This window comes from Peromyscus leucopus, chromosome 1 (genome assembly GCF_004664715.2).
Source record: "Peromyscus leucopus breed LL Stock chromosome 1, UCI_PerLeu_2.1, whole genome shotgun sequence".
NCBI lineage: Eukaryota > Metazoa > Chordata > Mammalia > Rodentia > Cricetidae > Peromyscus > Peromyscus leucopus.
The window spans coordinates 51,066,254-51,084,058 of NC_051063.1; the positions used below are offsets into that span (position 1 = coordinate 51,066,254).

Here is a 17,805-nt window from a genome sequence, read left to right on the forward strand (position 1 = left end):
TAGGATTAAAGGTTTGGCCGGGCGGTGGTGGCGCACGCCTTTAATCCCAGCACTCGGGAGGCAGAGCCAGGCGGATCTCTGTGAGTTCGAGGCCAGCCTGGACTACCAAGTGAGTCCCAGGAAAGGCGCAAAACTACACAGAGAAACCCTGTCTCGAAAAACAAAAAAAAAAAAAGGTTTGCACCACCATAGCTGGCTTAAAATTTAAATTAAATTACTGATATGGGTTCTTTTCCAATAATATTCATATATGCAAAGTATAAATGCGACATATTTATTAAGGCTACAGTTTACCTAAAGCAATAGTGTTGATATAAAAACACAAGTGTCTTCCCCAAAAGGACAGGAGATGACAGTTTATTCTGGAGCCAAATATGAGTGACTATGGCCTAAGAACACTGATTTAGGTCACCCCAGTTTCCATGTTCCAACATGGAATTAGTTTCATGAAGTTTTCACAGCAACAGAACAAAGGACGTTGTAAATCAAGACACTTTCTAAATACATGGTGGAAACATCAGAGAGGCGGGTTACAGCAAATCGGGGAACTCTGCGAGAGGTCCCAGACGCTGCCTGGCAACACTCTTAGTCTTGGCCTTGGTGAAAGCTACTGCTAAGTTAACGCATTTCAGAAGGTTTTACCTGATAGTCACAAGATGTTAGACCAGACCCAGATGTGGAAAAAGAATTGCTAAGAATGGGCTAAAGAGAGCCCTTGTAGGATGTGGAGATGTAATCAGGCCACACCCAAATTATCATTATTGTGGTTTAAGCACCCAGGACATGGGTCCCAACTAATTTGCAAATTACATTTGCTCTCATTATAAGAAGGTCTTGTCACACACATGTGTTGGTGGTCCGTGTGACATATTAAATCCTTTCTAAATATCAGGGCTGTAACCCACCCTGAATAAGTTGAAGGGAGCCCAAATGGTAGTTAGAGAAATGCTCCCCAAACTAGGTACAGGAGGGTGTGGCCAAGCCACTGGATGAAAGATCATTAATCCCAGTAGACATCTGGCTTACCAATGTGGATACAATTGCCAGTGTAACTGCTGGGTTATTTGGGACAGGTTGTTAATTTTTTTAAAAAAAAGAGTAGCGTTTGAAGTATCCAGGATTTTCCCCTTTGGCTACATGCTCCTCTGTCCAGGCTCAGCCGCTTTTGGCCACCTTCTCACTCTCGGCTGTCAAGCTCTGCTGTGGCCACTACCTTGGCAGCTGGCTCAGACAGGAAGGTCCTTGGGAAGGGCCAACTCAGCCAGCCAGCCCTGTCCCATTCCCCTCCATTCCCCTTGGTATCACTGTCTACCTTCTCCCTTTAAAAGCTGCCCCCGCCCCCCCCCTCTTGGCCCCCTTCCCCTGGCCCCTGCTCTCCTGACCCCTTGGTAATTTTCTAACTTCTGTGGCTATTCCAATTGAAACACACATATCTAAAGATTCTAATCTAACACCAAAAAAAAAAAAAGAAAGAAAGAAAGAAAGAATGACATCTGTCTTCTGGATATCTGGTTTACCTCACTAAGAATGACTGTTTCCAGTTTCATCTATTTACCTACAAACTTCATAATTCCCTTCATAACATCTAAACAATACTCCATTATATAAATATACCACATTTTCATTATCCACTCATCTGTTGACATATTTTCAGGCTATTGTGAATAGAACAGCAACGGACATGAATGAGCGAACTTTTCTGTAGCAGGATGTAGCGTCTTTTGGGCATATGGCCACGAGTGATACATCTGGACTGTGTGTTTTATCTGTCTCTAGATTTTGGAGGAGCTTCCACAGGGGATGCACCAGTTTGCACTCCCATGAGCAGTGAGTAAGTGTTCCTCTTTCCCCACATCCACACCAACATTTGTCAGCATTTTTTGTTTGTTTTATCTTGGCCATTCTGGTTGGTATAAGATGAAATCTCGAAGTAGTTTTAACTTGCATTTCTCTGGTGGCTAAGGATGGTGAATGTTTTTTAACATTGTTTTGAAATATTTATTATTTTTTATTTCATGTGTGTTGTCTATATGTACACCAAATACATGCCTGGGGTCCACAGAGGTGGGAAGAGGGCATCTCATCCCCTGGAACTGTAGTTATATATGGTGATGAGCTGCTGTATGGGTGCTTGGAACTGAATACAGGTCCTCTGCAAAAGCAACAAGTATTCTTAATTGCTAAGTCATCTCTCCAGCCCCTGTTGAACATTAAAAAAAAATTCTCAGCCATTTGTATTTCATCCTTTGAGAGCTTTATACTTAGTTCCATGCCCCACTTTCCCATTTGATTTTTTCTTTCTTCATTAATTATTTTTTTTTATTAAATAAGAGGGTCTCTATGTAGCCCTGGCTGTCCTGGAACATGCTAGGTAGACTAGGTTGGCCTTGAACTCACAGAATCCCCCTGCCTTTGCCTCCTAAGTGCTGGGACTAAAGGCATTTTTTTTTTAATGCTTAGCTTTTGAGTTCTTTTATATTCTAGATACTAACCCTCTGTCAGATGTGTAGCTAGTAATGATTTTTTCCCATACTGTGAGCTGCCTATTTACTTGAATGGTGGTGTCCATTGCTGTATAGAAACTTTTTATTCTCATGATGCCCCAGTTGTCAGTGGTTGGTCTTAATGCCTGCATTACCAGGGCCCTGCCAAGAAAGTCCGATCCTGTGCCAATGAGTTCAAGCATATTCCCCTTCTTTTTCTACCAGTTTTAGGACATCAGATCCTATGTTGTGATCCATAATCATTTGGAGTTGAGTGTTGTTCAGGGTGAGAAATAAGATTTCATTTCACTCATTCTTCTCCATGTAGCTATCCAGTTTGACCAGCACCATTTGTTGAAGATGGCATCTTTTCTCAAATATGTATTGTTGGCCTCTTTGTCAAAAATCAGTGGCTTAAGCCAGGTAGTGGTGGCACATGTCTTTAATCCCAGCACTTGGGAGGCAGAGGAAGGTAGGTCTATGAGTTCAAGGCCAGCCTGATCTATAGAGCAAGTTCCAGGACAGCCAGGGCTACACAGAGAAACCTGTCTTGAAGCCCCTTCCCTCCAAAAAAATTAGTGGCTTTAGGGGTGTGGGCTTATACACACACTCAGATTTATTTCATTAGTCAATGTATCTATTTTTATGCCAGTACCATGAACTTTTTATTACTATAGCTCTGTAGTATAGCTAGAAATCTGGAATGGTGATACCTCCTGCAGATTTTGTTTTTTGTTTTTGCTTTATTTTTGTTCTGTTGTTGTTCAGGACTTCCTCCTCCTTCTCCTCCTCCTCCTCTTCTTGTCCTGGTTTTTTTATGTTTCCATATGAAATCTAAGATCATTTTTCTAATTTCTGTGAAGCATTGCTTGGGAATTTTGAGGCAGACCTCACTGAATTCATAGATTGCTTGGTAGGATGACCATTTCCACAGTATTAACCCTGCCAATCCATGAGCATGGGAAGTCTTTACACTGGTATCTTCTCTAATTTCTTTTTCAATGTTTTAAAATGTTCACTGCATGAGTCTTTTACTTCTTTTGTGAGGCTATTATGGGTGGTGTTGTTTCTCTGATTTCTTTCCCTTGATACCTATCCTTTGTGTATGGGAAGACTAATGAGTGTTGTTGTTAAACAACTCTAGAATATTTAATCAAAAAGGTTCTACTAGAACCCTCTTTTGAGTTGGTGGTCATGGTTGTTCCAGAGGCCCCTCAAATATGATAGGCTATTGCTATTGCCCATGGTTGCTTCCCAAGTGTGGAAGGTAAGTCCCTATCGCTAAAGACACCATATTAGACAGTGATCACAACACAGTGATCATCACAGATTGGCACTTACATAGTGCCTATCACATCATTCAGTGTTCATCACAGCGTGGCCATGACACAGTCACATTCACATGGCAGCCACCACATGGTGGGCATAACTCAGTGACCATACCACAGTGGTCCTCACACTTGGACAATATTTAGAGCTACAGGCAACTAAGGACTGATGAGGATGGAGGAAACAGTCTTCCCCAGGGAAGAACACACCAATTTTAGATATGTATGTAATAATAATTAATGCTGTCACCTGCTGTATGTATACTCCTACAGCCCTTGGCACCAGGGAAATTTCTCAAAATCAACTATGTATCAGGACACAAAGGAAGCCTCACCAAATGCAGGGAAATTGAAACCACACCCTGACTTCCACCTGACCGCAATGGAGCAAAGCTGCGTGTGAACAGCAGTGGAACCCATGGAGAGTACACAAACACGTGGAAACCAAGCAACATGCTATAGAACGATTGTTGGGCCAAGGATAAAAACCAAGAAGGAAAACTTAAAAATCCTAGGACTGAAAGAAAATGAAGACACAACGTAACAAGATGTATGGGACTCAGTGAAAGCAGTCCTAAGAGGAAAGCTTATAGCCCGTGTGCCTACACCAAACAATTCAAGAGCTCACAAATTAACAACTTAGTGACGCACCTCAAGGCCTTGGAAAAACAAGAACAAATGCCAAAAAATGTAGCTGGGAAGAGATAATCAAAATCAGGGCTAAAATCAGGGAGATAGAAATGAAAAACGAACACGAAGATTGAATAAGAGCTGATTCTTTGAAAAGAGTAACAAATTTGACTTTTAACTAAATTAACCATTAGAGAGAAAGAATCCAGGGTAATACGTTTAGAGACGCAAAGGGAGCGATTACAACCTACACTGAAGAAATGTACTGCTTTTAAAGAAAAAGTTCAAGTGTGTGCGTGGCATTTCCTGTAGGTGTGTTAGGTCTATTTTGATTTGTATTTGTTTAACTCCAGAGTTTCTGTGTGTTTCTGGTTTTCTGGATGACATTCAGATGAAAAAGATCTGCCATGTTACGGGTAGTCCTGCTATTTGATACCCTGGTGTCTATCTGGTTTAGTTAAACAAACACTTCATTAGCTGGGTGGTGGTGGCACATGCCTTTAATCCCAGCACTCGGGAGGCAGAGTCAGGCGGATCTCTGTGAGTTCAAGGCCAGCCTGGTCTACAGAGTGAGTTCTAGTAAAGGCAACAAAACTACAGAGAAACCCTGTCTCAGAAAACCAAAAAAGAAAAAGAAAGAAAGAAAGAAACACTTCATTATTATATATACCCCAAAATTGGATGTGTTGGTACGCACCTGTAATGCTAGCACCCAGTAGAGGGATGCAGGGGAATTAGAAGGTCAAGGTTATCCTTGGCTACACACTGAGTCTGAGGCCAACCTAGGCTGAGAGTCTGTCTCAGAAATAAAACAAGCAAACAAACAGACAGACAGACAGAACCCAACTTTGTAACTCCTGTCTACTGATGTTTTACAAAGGCACTACTTCTAACAAAATAATATAAATAGTATTTTTTTTAAGATGCTAGAATATAACCCACAGGACAGACAAATTTCAACTTCAGAACAGATTCCTGCTGAGGCTGACCAAAGAGCATTCTAAGCCACCTGATGCTTGAATTTGACATAAAAGGGGCTTTATTAACACTGACTGCTTAATGTCTGTCACTTCCTGTCTTAGGGTTTCTATTGCTGTGATTTAGAGAGAGAGAGAGAGAGAGAGAGAGAGAGAGAGAGAGAGAGAGAGAGAGAGAGAAGAAGAAGAAGAAGAAGGAGGAGGAGGAGGAGGAGGAGGAGGAAGAGGGAGGGAGGGAGAGAGGGAGAGAGAGACAGAAAGAAAGAAAGAAAAGCAACTTGGGGAGGATAAGGTTAATTTCAGGTCGTGCTTCCGTCATTGAGGGAAGTCAGGGCAGGAACCTGAAGGCAGGGGCTGAAGCAGAGACCAAGGAGGAACACTGTTACCAGCTTGCTCCTCATGGCTGGCTCAGCCTGCTTCTTGTAAGACTCAGGACCTCCACAGTGAGTTGGTCCCTCCCATAGTCATCATTAATCAAGAAGATGCCTTACGGAGATCCCTACAGGCAATCTGATGGAGGCATTTTACCAATTGAGGTTCCTCTAGCTTGTGCAAAGGTGACATCATTATCATCATAGTAATAATAACAATAATAATAATAATGATAAACCTCAACCAGGACATTCTCCAGTATGGGGTCAGATCCAACCAACAAGGACATTATCTGGAAACATGGAATAGCCAAAACCAAACCACTGGTTTATCAGTGCTGTCTTCAGAGAAAGTTGTTCAAAGACCAGGGAGGAAGCTGTCGGAACCCGGATGGATCGCACTGGGTATGGTGGTGCTTGCCTGTAATCTGGGAAGCTGGGAGACGACAGCTGGAGCATGAGTTTGAGGCTGGCACGCACTTCATGGCAAGACCGTGTTTCAAAGCAGGCAACTGAAACAGTCACTGGTGCCAACCCTACAGAAAGTGACCAAGACCAAGAGGTTGTGGGGGCGGAAATGATTCTTCGCACAGTTATTAGACACCAATTTATGTGTCCCGACCTTGGCTCCTACTTCTATTCTGTTTATATTTGTTTCAGAAACTGGCATATTTCAGAAATTTTTACAGCAAATCCAGAGTATCACCCTAATTCAACTGTCTAAAACTAAAGAGGGAAGCTTTAACTGCCCTGGCAAAAGAGGAGACATTCTAAAGAGTCACATGTCCCTCCCTTTGGCCATCATTGTAGAAGGATAAATCTTTCCCGCCTGCTGGTACCCGAATAACCAGTAAGAGGCTTAATATTAATTACCAATTGTTGGTTTATGGCTCAGGCTTCTTGCTAACTAGGTCTTTCATCATTAATTAACCCATTTTTATTGATCTATGTTTTGCCACATGACCGTGGCATTACCGGTCTGCTGGCATCTTGTTCCTTGGGCAGTGGGCTGGCGTCTGTCCTGACTCTGCCCTTCTTCTCTGTGTATTTTTCATTGGATTTCCCTCCTGGCTATAACCTGTCTTGCCATAGGCCGGAGCAGCTTCTTTATTAATCAATGGTAGCAACACATATTCACAGCATACAGAAAGACCATCCCCCAGCACATCAGACTACATAAAAATGGTCCATATGGCCCTTCACATACGTAAAACCCAGGAATTAAATCTTTAAATAACGTCTTATTCAAAGAGTCCACACTCAGAAGGTGGAGCAAAAGCTGCTTCCCAGGATTTCTTCTAGAGTTTCTCTAGAGAACCAGAGCAGAGATGATGAATCAAAGTTCAGTCTTAACCTTGTGTCCAGATGGATCTGGTTTCTGAGAGTCCCCCATTATTGTCTTTTCTAAGTTATAATGCCATCAGTTGGTAGAGACGTGGATGGCACCTTGGATACTTGATTTCCCAATTTTTGTTTCCCAAGCTTTAAAGGATAAGCAGGCCCTGCCTGAGCCTCTGTGTGTACGTGTAGGGCTTCCTTGGGCTTGCCACTGATGTAAGAGGTTCATGCTCCTCTCCTACCGGCCCTCCACCTGGAGGCTTGACAACAAGCAGTCTGCACACTTTCTGCAGGACCTCTTCTTCCACCAGCCCTCAGTTAAACCAGACCCTGGGATGAGGGCTGGACCTCTGATGCACCCTTCTGCCAGCTGCACCCACTTCCAGAGGGAAGTGCCTCCTGGAGTCTGCTCTCCTAACTCTCCACTCCCTATCCCCGTAGATGACCTCTTCCTATACAACCACCGCCACCATCACAGCGCCTCCCTCTGGAGTCACGCAGAAAGGAAGAGAGAAGTTAAAGACGATGCCCCTCTACCTGGAAGAAGATATCCGTCCTGAGATGAAAGAAGACATACATGACCCCAGCTACCAGGATGAGGAGGGGCCCCCGCCCAAGCTGGAGTATGTCTGGAGAAACATCATCCTCATGGCACTGCTGCACTTGGGGGCCCTGTATGGGATCACACTGGTTCCCTCCTGCAAGGTCTACACCTTGCTCTGGGGTAAGTACGTTTCTTCGTTCTGGGCCAATGTCTCAAGTTTCTCCCCTCCCTCTAAGGAAAGGGGTCTTGCAACGGGCAGTGGCCCCTCTGTGTCCAGCTTTCCCTAGCTTTTCTCTGTGGTTCTTCATAGAACTAACTGAAAACAGCCCAGTGGGACTGGGAAGCAAGAGTGTCTGTTTTGTCTTCTTCTTCTTCTTCTCCTCCTCCTCCTCCTCCTTCTCTCCTTCCTCCTCTCTTCTCTCTCTCTCTCTCTCTCTCTCTCTCTCTCTCTCTCTCTCCCCCTAATGGGACAGGTTCTCATGTAGCCCAGGCTGGCTGGGAACTCACCCCATAGCAGAGAATGACCTTAAGTCTCTGATTTTCTGGGTCTGCTTCCCAATTGCAGATATTACAGTGTCCATCACCACCACTGTTTTGTTTGTTTCATTTTTCAGAATCTCACTTTGTCACCTAGGCTGTCCTGGAACTCTCTATGCAGTCCAGGCTGGCCTTGAACCCATGGTAATCCTCCTGCCTCATCCTGCTGGGATTATATCCTGAGCTACCATATCTGGCAAAAGTAGCCCAGGGTGTTTCCTTCTTCTTTGTTTGTAAGCGCAGGACCCTGGGCATACTGGACAGGTACTCTACCCCTGTGTCCTATCCTTAACCCTTGGGGGTACTTTACATGAGTGTTGGGGACCAAGCCCCAAAACCATGAGCAGGACTCACTGAGGGGTAGCACCTCGGCAACGAGGCAACCAGCCCCAACCAGCTTTTCTGTGTGAATCCCTTGCTTGGCTGCCTGTCCCAGCCCTTCCTGCCACAGGAGAACCAGGCCGTACCTTACCAACTCCATGAGCTAAATGTTGAGCTCAGTCAGGGGACACAGGAGATGCTGAACAGGAGGAGAAGTCATTGAGAAGGAAAGTTCAAAAGAGGGTTGTTTATCCACACAACCATTCAGACCTAAGCCTCTGGCTGGACCAGGCTGGTTGTCCTGGAGCGGGGTGAAGCAGGCTCCCATAAGAGCCACGTGTACAGTGAGTAGCTGTGCCGCTCCAGGTAGGTATTCCAGTGCGGCACACACCAGTCAACAAGATGTTCTTTGAATATTTACATTGCAGAAATGTTTCGTGTTCTATTCTCCCCACAGCCTGCAGCTGTCCCTTTCTCCTGAAGCCATATCATGCCATGGGGCTAAGACTTCCCAACACCAGTTGTCTTTACCCTCTACCCATCCTTCCTGGGCAGGGACAGGCATGCCAGAGAATAGAGCCTTGAAGAAGGCTTTGGTCAACACAAGCCCCAACTCTGGGGGCTCTGCAGACCCGGGGCCCCTTGCTTTCTCTGAGGGCTGCTGAACCAGCCATTTTTCCCAGATACTCCTGGAAAGTTTGGGGGAACAGAGCCAGGTGTTAGAACTCTTTGACAACTCTCTCTCTCTCTCTCTCTCTCTCTCTCTCTCTCTCTCTCAGTATTGGTGTAGAAGAGCTGGTATTATCCTTCTGTCCTGGGCCTCTTTCATCTTGTAGGTGGTTAGATTTGGGTCCTTAAGCATTATCTTGGGAAATCCACCTAATGCCCCAAGAAAATATAACTTAGGAAATCCCCTTTCTTGGGATCTCGGTTTTTCTAGTTACCTACTAAGGCAATGACACATTATCGGAACCAGGAAGACTGGGGGTGAGAGGAGTCTTCAGAGTAGTTTGATTCCTGCAAGCAAGCTCCCTCCCTCTCCAGCCTGGGTACTCCTCACAAGCCTCTTCCAGCTCAGTCCCAGGTTTGACCAAACTGCCTGTTCTTGCCTGGCATTGGTTGCTACTTCAGGAAAAAGATACCATCCAAAGCCAAGACTGTGGCCATTGACTTTTTGGTACCCTGCCCTTTGGTGTATGCTAAGATTTTGGAAAGGAAATTTGGCACATGGAACCTGCATGGTAAATTGTTTTACTCTTGTCCCTGGGCTCTGGTCGGTAGCTTAGCTCACAGAATGGCAGTTGTGAAATGTGGGTTAGCAGAACTCTTCCGGAACAAGAAGGAAGGACTGAAGTCTCAGCTGGAATTGTCTTCCTTCAGTTTTTAGAGGCTTTTATTGTTTTACCCCAAAGGAAAATGAATAATTAGCAACTGACTATATTTGCGCCATTTTCCTGACTCGGGGACTTTAAAAGCTTTTCTCTCCTTTTAGAACCACTCAGGAGAGACCTCTGGACTACAGCCTCTCTGATGATACTGAGAGCCAATGTACAAAACCTTCCCAACCCTCCCCTAAGGGGAGAGCAGTTTCACTACCCGTGTGGACACTCACAATCCTTCCTGGGGACAGGGAAGGGATCTATGTGACCTGCTATTGGCAGAATAAAAACATGACTCAGTGTGTGGGGATTCCCACTGTTAAGACAGCATTGTCTGTGGAGCCAAGATACCTGGGCAACCTGCAGCGTGAAGCAAATTTGGACACTTGGTCCTCCCACTCTGCCCAAAGCCCTTTCCTCCTGGGATTTCAGGGCTCACCCTCCCCTGGTTTCTCTCTACATGCACAGCCAGATCCCCTATATGGGAAGATCTCAGCCACCACACAGCCAGAGGCTGGAGATCTTCCGGGGCCTAACATCCCAGTTCAGAAGAATATGGCCAGCACTTTCCTGAGGACAGATGCTGTCTCTGTGGTTGTCCTTGGGATTTCATGGAAGGAACAGGATGGGGCACAGAAGGCAGAAGAGAAGAGGAGAGAGACCACTTAGGAAACAGTTGCCTCTTGATGCAGGACACATGGCAGTTTGTACAATGTTTGGTGTCCCCAGTCTTGGCTAAGTTCTGTAGCCCCTGAGGTTCCATGGTCTCCACGTGTCCCCTTGGGTATCTTATACTGCTTCTAACAAGGCCTCAGCTCCATGGCTATTGCTACAATCAGAGGAACATCTGGGTATACCCAGTGACTTCTCCTCATTAAAGAGTACCTACATGGTACCTCCTGATCTTATGGGTTCTAAGTTAGGGTTCCGTGTTGCTGTGAAATGTATGATATGGCTGGAACTGGACCAGAATCTTTGTAGAAGACCTAGTTTCAAACCGTGGGTCCACTTTTACCAGTGCTGTGGCTCCGGATTAACACTTAGCTTTTAACTTCATCTACATACTCACCCCAAGAGTCATCTCTGATGACAAGGAGTATCCAAGTACAGAACCCTTCTAGCCCTGCTCTTGAGGATACAGCTGCCATCCACGTCTTCCCGTCACCTCCCACGTGGTATTACTAGACTCCAACCCATTAGGATGCGCAGTGACTAGGATAATGCTAACAATCAGGAAAGCTCGAGCCTCCGTGAAAATGTGACTGTGTGCAGGGCTGGCTCACCCTGAGACCCTCCACCGTGCTGAAAGCTGCAGTCACAAGAGGTGAACAGGCTCTATGTCCCATGAGTCTCCTCTTCAACCGAGGAGTCCTTCTATTGAGCTCTGACTGCCATTTTCCAAACATTCTTGATTATGGGTATTTAGGTCTGGAAGAGTAGATGACCTTGAACCCCCCTTGGAGAAATGATCTAAAGGTCAAAGTGCATAGGACCTGGAAAACCGTTCCTATGGTCTGACAGTGAAAGCTAGACTATCCCAAGTGTTGACGACTTCCTTCTTTCCACATCCTGCCTTTCTGCTCACTTGGTGCCGGGGTCTTCTTGACTCACATCCATTCCTAGGGGGAGTGGTTTGAGGTGATGATTTTTTGAGGTGGTGAACGCTATGATGTCTCGGAGACTTTCTCCTTCAAACCCAGAGAAGCTACTCTGGTATCAGGAGAGTGTTCCGACATGCTCCTCCTGGCTGCACACTTACCAGTTAGCTGACTCCTCTGCTGTCCCAGCAGTATTTGTCTGCTTTGTGATCAGTATTGAGGGCATTGGAGCCGGAGCGCATCGCCTGTGGAGCCACCGAACTTACAAGGCTCGCCTGCCGCTGCGGCTCTTCCTCATCATTGCCAACACCATGGCTTTCCAGGTGAGAAGCTGCCGATGCTCATTTTTGTCTCTACTCTATGGGTGAGCCAGGGTAGACTGGAGGACATGAGCACCCAGAGAGGCAGTCTTTGGTGGGCCTCTCAAGTGCGTGCTCGCTACACAGCCCCCCACAACATGGGACGCCTCCGAGTCACTGGGAAGGGGAACAGGAAGTGAGTAGAACAGGTTTTCCAGCATAACTTTTATTTTTACCTCAAGTTCCCTGGGTTATCACATAGTGTGGCTGCTGTGATCCTTTGTTATGAAGGACCATGGAACATCATCAAGACACTGATGATGGTTTCCTAAACACTCAGCCAACAAGAAAATCATGCTTTGCTCTGACTGTCTTAGGACCCTACTATAATGGGGTTGGAGTGGGATGTGTCACAGACTCAAGAACACGCTCATTTCAGACAATAAGAGCAAACATGTCTATAGTTCCATGTGCTGGCCACTGTGCCAGCTTTTGACACAGGTTAACTCTTTTAGTCTTCATGGCCACATCAGGAGGTAGGCCTTACTGTTCTACCCACTGAACAGATGAAGAAACTGGGTCACTGTGCCGTTAAATAGGCTGACCTTGTTGCTCTGTCAAGGGCTAGCATGATGGACAGGTCAAGTTCTCAGGATGGTGTTTGCAATGGATAGATTGTAGGAAATTAGGGAAGGGGGACTCACCGAGCCATACGCTGCTGCTTATAGTGTGGGGCTTGGCTTGGGTGATGAGGCAATCACACCAGAACATGGATTATTTATTTTGCCTTGACAGTAGCTGAGGTTCTTATCACATGTGTGTGATCACCTCTGCTCTGATCATTATTGTAGTGAAGGCTCCCAGTTTCTACCTTTGGAGGACAAAGAGAAAGAAGAGAAACACTGACACATTCTTTTTTTTTTTTTAAAAAAAAAAAAGATTTATTTATTTATTATGTATACAGTATTCTGTCTGCACGTATCCCTGCAGGCCAGAAGAGGATCTCATTACAGATGGCTGTGAGCCACCATGTGGTTGCTGGGAATTGAACTCAGGACCTCTGGAAGAACAAGCAGTGCTCTTAACCTCTGAGCCATCTCTCCAGCCACCTCGCTGACACATTCTTAAAGGGGCAGATCAAGTTTAGAAAAGCCCCTAGGTCTTTCCGAAATGTGTTCAGGTTCATCAGTTCCATGTTAGACCTGTGGGGTTGAGTGACATGCCATTTGTGAAGATGCTGACATGAGTTTTTGCACCTTTATAACAGAGCAGGACCTTGGCGCCCAGGGCCTTCTGCTTTATGCTCCCTCTGCCCCCAGATCAGACATCTCCAGGGGACCGCTGTCTCCTATCACTTGTTTAAGGAGTCACTGTGTTCTCTGCTACAGAAACCCCCTGAGCACTCGGACTCACCTCCCGTTCCCCACCACCACACAACCTGGGGAACAACAGTGCTTTTCTTGAGCTCTGCACCCTTGAGTTGCTTTCCCACATAAGCTTTGGGGACAAGTGTGCCGGAGAGGGTGCTCCCCCAGACCTCCTCCCTTACTAGTCAGAGTCCTGGGACTCTGTGAGTTGGACTGAGAGTTCCAGGTCCTGGCAGACACCTAAGGCCCTTGCATTCCCCTGGAAGGGAATCTCTTCTCAGTACTGGGGTCCTCTTTCCTGTCCCTCCAGAATGATGTGTATGAATGGGCCCGAGATCACCGCGCCCACCACAAGTTCTCAGAAACTCACGCCGACCCTCACAATTCCCAGCGTGGCTTTTTCTTCTCTCACGTGGGCTGGCTGCTTGTGCGCAAACACCCGGCTGTCAAAGAGAAAGGTGGAAAACTGGACATGTCTGACCTCAAAGCTGAGAAGCTGGTCATGTTCCAGAGGAGGTGAGTCAGGGGGATGGAACTTCTCTTAGCACTTAGAACAGCAGAATGAATGTCTAGGTTTATATGATCAAAACCATCATTTCAGCCAAGTGTGAAGATGCATGCCTGAAACCCCAGCACTGGAGAGACAGAGGCAGACAGATCTCTGTGGATTCCAGATCAGCCAGAGCTACATAATGAGACTGTCTCAAAAAAGCAAAGACACTCTGGGGACTGAAGAGGTAGCTCAGCAGTTAAGAGTACTTCCTATTCTTCCAGAGGACCCTAGTTCAAATCCCAGCACTCATGTTGGTTGGCTTACTCCTGTAACTCCAGATCCAAAGAATCTGACACCCAGCTCTGGCCTTCACAGACACACGTGCACCTGTGGCATGTACTCACACACATACACACATATGCATAAATAAAAAATAATTAAAAAAAGAAAAGTCCATCAGCCAAATGTGGTGGCACACATGTGGCCTTTAGTTCTAGTGCTCTGGAGGCAGAAGCAAGTGAATCTCTGGGAGTTTGAAGCCAGCATGGTCTACATAGTGAGTTCCAGGACAACCAGGCCTACATAGTGAAACCCTGTTTCAAAAAAACAAAAATAAAAACAAACAAATCATTTCAAATCCCAGTTTTTAATGGCTGTACGTCCACCATTCCTTTCTTTCTGAACTATTTTTTAAATCAATTAAATGTAACAAATATTCACTGATCTAGGAGAGCCACAGACACAATGAATTCAACTGAGCCCTTATGTTCCTGGAGATTTTAGCCTATAGGGTGAGGAATAATAATACACTTACCAAGTTACCATGAAGCAAGGCAAAATACTGTCTGTACTGTGAGAGGCAAGAAAAGGCCAGAGATGGCTCTGGGAGAACAAGAAGAGTTGAAGAAAATATAGCATCAGAAACAACAGAAAGACAGTGTCCTTCATGTGTATGTACAGACAGAAAGTATGAAAATGAACTAAAGCCTGATGCATGATCCAGAAATATAGTCTGTTTCCTTGACCTACAAGATATGACAGGAAAAAAGGATGACAGACAGACTGATGTCATCCTGAGCGTCTTACACACAGATGGGATTAACGCAGCTGGCCATGAGGAGCTTGTCTCTCCAACAGCATGTGGCCCAATCAGAGCTGTGCTTTGAAGGTCAGGTCAGGGGAGGTCAGGTGAAGAAGACGTCAAGCCTGAGCAGTGAGGAAAGCACATAAGTTAGTCTGAAGAGAGGATTCAGAACAGGGAAGCAGCGAAAGATAGGAAAGCTGGATGCAGGCCATGCCCGTGACTGGGAAGCTGAGGACCTGACTGCTGAGGGGACATCAGTCAATCCTCTCTGGAAAGCAGTGGTTCTAACAAGGCCTCTAGAGGGACAGAAGCTGCAGGTGGTCAAGGACATTCATGATGCTTCCTGGAGCTTTTGCAGAGCGAAGACCTTGAGGGAGGAGGTTAGCAGGAAATGGAGAAATGTCAAAGACCCTGATAGGAGTGAAAAGGGGCTCCGGGGCAGATAGAAAACACCCAGGCATCCTCACGGGCTGAGGATGTGGTTTGGTCCCGATCTGTTGGGCAACTGGCTTCATCCCTCTGTGAATAAGAACAATGGAGACCTTTTTCTGTCGACAACTGGTGGGATTAGTTTAGGACAATCTCAGCTCAACATAGACTTATCTTGAAAGTGATAATAACACTCTGCATTGAAAAGATTTTCCACCTGCATTCTTTCGTGATGGGGCTCCCACCCCACTCCTGCACTCATGGTGGAGGAGGAAAGACAACAGCCCCTCCCACTGAGAAGAGCCCATCCTCTCTCCACAGACTCAGTGTGTGATCTCTCCACATAGGTACTACAAGCCCGGCATCCTGCTCATGTGCTTCATCCTGCCCACACTGGTGCCCTGGTATTTCTGGGGAGAGACTTTTCAACACAGCGTTTATGTTGCCACTCTACTGAGATATGCCTTGGTGCTCAATGCCACCTGGCTGGTGAACAGTGCCGCCCACCTCTATGGCTTTCGCCCTTATGACAAGAACATTGACCCACGAGAGAATGCCTTGGTTTCCCTAGGAACTCTGGGTAAGTCAGCAGTCTATGGCGTTGTCGCATTCAGTGGTCTCTTTTAGGTTTCAAACCTGGGACAAATGGCTGAAGTGCCTAGTTAACATTTCAGAGCAGACCTGGCCACCAGGTCTTAGTCCCTACTTGTTACAGGGCCCTCCTGGTTAACACACCCTGCCCCCTGCCCTGAAACTTCCCAGCACGGGGGGGGGGGTGCTGGGCTGGTCTCCCCTATATAATCTAATCATTTTGGTTACCTGCTCTCTTTGTACCTTTGGGCCTCCTGGCTGCTGCACCTGGTTCCTCCCCTCTGCCCTCTGCCTTCCCCTCCCCCTTCTCCTCACATGGCACAGCTCAGTCTTGTCATGTCCACTCTGGACTCTTCCAGATGTCCCTGCCTCTGGCTATGCTCTCCCACATATCTCCAATGAGCCTCCTCCTCCACCACCCCAGGAGCAGCCATGTTCTTTTCCTTTGCTATTTCTTCTTGCCATCCAGTCTCCTCACTTGGTGAGCTGTGGGGAAGATGGGAGTCATCTGTTTTTGTAGGCACTTTGTGTCTCATATCTCCCACTGTAAAACTAGGGGTTGTGGTCATGGGGGAAACATGACAGGCAGGCAACCCATTTTACGCTGAAAAAGGAAAGGATAAAAAAACACTGCCTTTGATGGGAAGGTCAAAAAGCAAACAAAAAACCTCCCAGTGATCCTGGTTAAGTGTGCCTTTCTCCAGTCACCTGTGATTCATTTCTCTGGGCCAATCCTGCTAGGGTCAGGAGACCCGTGACTGTAACAGAAGCAGTAATAATTACTACTATGTGGAGAACACAGTAAGCCTAGTGTGTCCTGACTAGCCATGCTATAAAAAGAAAAGGGAAATCATGACTTTGTTCAATGGACTTAAAAGTGTGCCTTCTCAGAGTACTCCCTCACCTCCCCAATGTGTTTCACGTGCCCACCACCACTGTGTGTTCTCCCATTCACCAGTGTTTAAGTGACTCTTACTTACTGAAGCTATACCCTGCAATGCCTAGACTGCCATAGAAACGGAGTCACGTGGGCTGAGTGAGACACGCTCTGTAAATGAACTTTCCCAAGGCAGCCTCTTTATGACTTGGCTGCTGGAGGTGGCAGCCAGCACCCTGCGTTATCTCTTGTCCTATCTCTCCACGGCTTCTCTTCCTTCCTCACTTCATCTTGTTTTCCTGTTTCCTGCCGCTCTAATCTCAACTTCCTCTTCCTCTCCCCTCTCCCTCTCTTCCCTTCTGCTTTGTCCCCACCCCCCTGAAGTGTGAGGGACTGCCCTTACAGCCTTGTGGAGACGTCCTGTCGCTGAACTACATCCCCAAGCCCTCTCCACACTGCTCTACATTGTGAGTCAAGAGTTCACTACTCAGTCTAGGCTGGCTTTGCTCTCTGCAGCTCAGGCTGACCGTGAATTTCTACTAATAAGCTATTTGCCCAGCTCTTTTTTAATTTTATCTTAGAAATAGTCTTTCTAATTCATCCCGGCCAGACTTGAACTTTCTATCTCGTGGTTCAGCCTCTAGGTAGCTGGAATCACAGCCAGTACCAAGGAACAATGTATAAATCCAGACCCCAGAGTCAAGGGCTTTACCTGTTTTGTTATATTTCATGATAAATCTTTCTATGTTTTTGTCCATTCTATAAAATTTAGCACTTTATATGTTGATGTTGTCTAATATTCATTCCCACATATTTTTTGTCTATGTACATAAAAATTGTAAAAGGAAGTAAGATTTTAATTTTTTTTGTTTTTTGTTTTCTTTTGTTTTCAAGATGGGGTTTTGTAGCAGGAATATTAAAAGTTCTTATTAATAAAATCAAACCAGCCGGGCGGTGGTGGCGCACGCCTTTAATCCCAGCACTCGGGAGGCAGAGGCAGGCGGATCTCTGTGAGTTCGAGGCCAGCCTGGGCTACCAAGTGAGTCTCAGGAAAGGCGCAAAGCTACACAGAGAAACCCTGTCTCGAAAAACCAAAAAAAAAATAAATAAATAAAATAAAATAAAATCAAACCTGAGCCAGGTATTGGGCTGAACACTG

The 17,805-nt window shown here is 46.0% G+C and overlaps 1 protein-coding gene across 1 annotated transcript in view; it reads left to right on the forward strand.

The window, feature by feature from the left end:
- LOC114706427 (acyl-CoA desaturase 3) overlaps positions 1–17,805 on the forward strand; it is a 32,601-nt gene that overhangs the window by 12,638 nt on the left and 2,158 nt on the right. The window contains exons 2-5 of the mRNA XM_037207145.1: positions 7,569–7,851; positions 11,699–11,829; positions 13,483–13,688; positions 15,526–15,758. Coding sequence (XP_037063040.1) covers positions 7,569–7,851; positions 11,699–11,829; positions 13,483–13,688; positions 15,526–15,758 — 853 coding nt within the window. The remainder of the gene's footprint in view (positions 1–7,568; positions 7,852–11,698; positions 11,830–13,482; positions 13,689–15,525; positions 15,759–17,805) is intronic.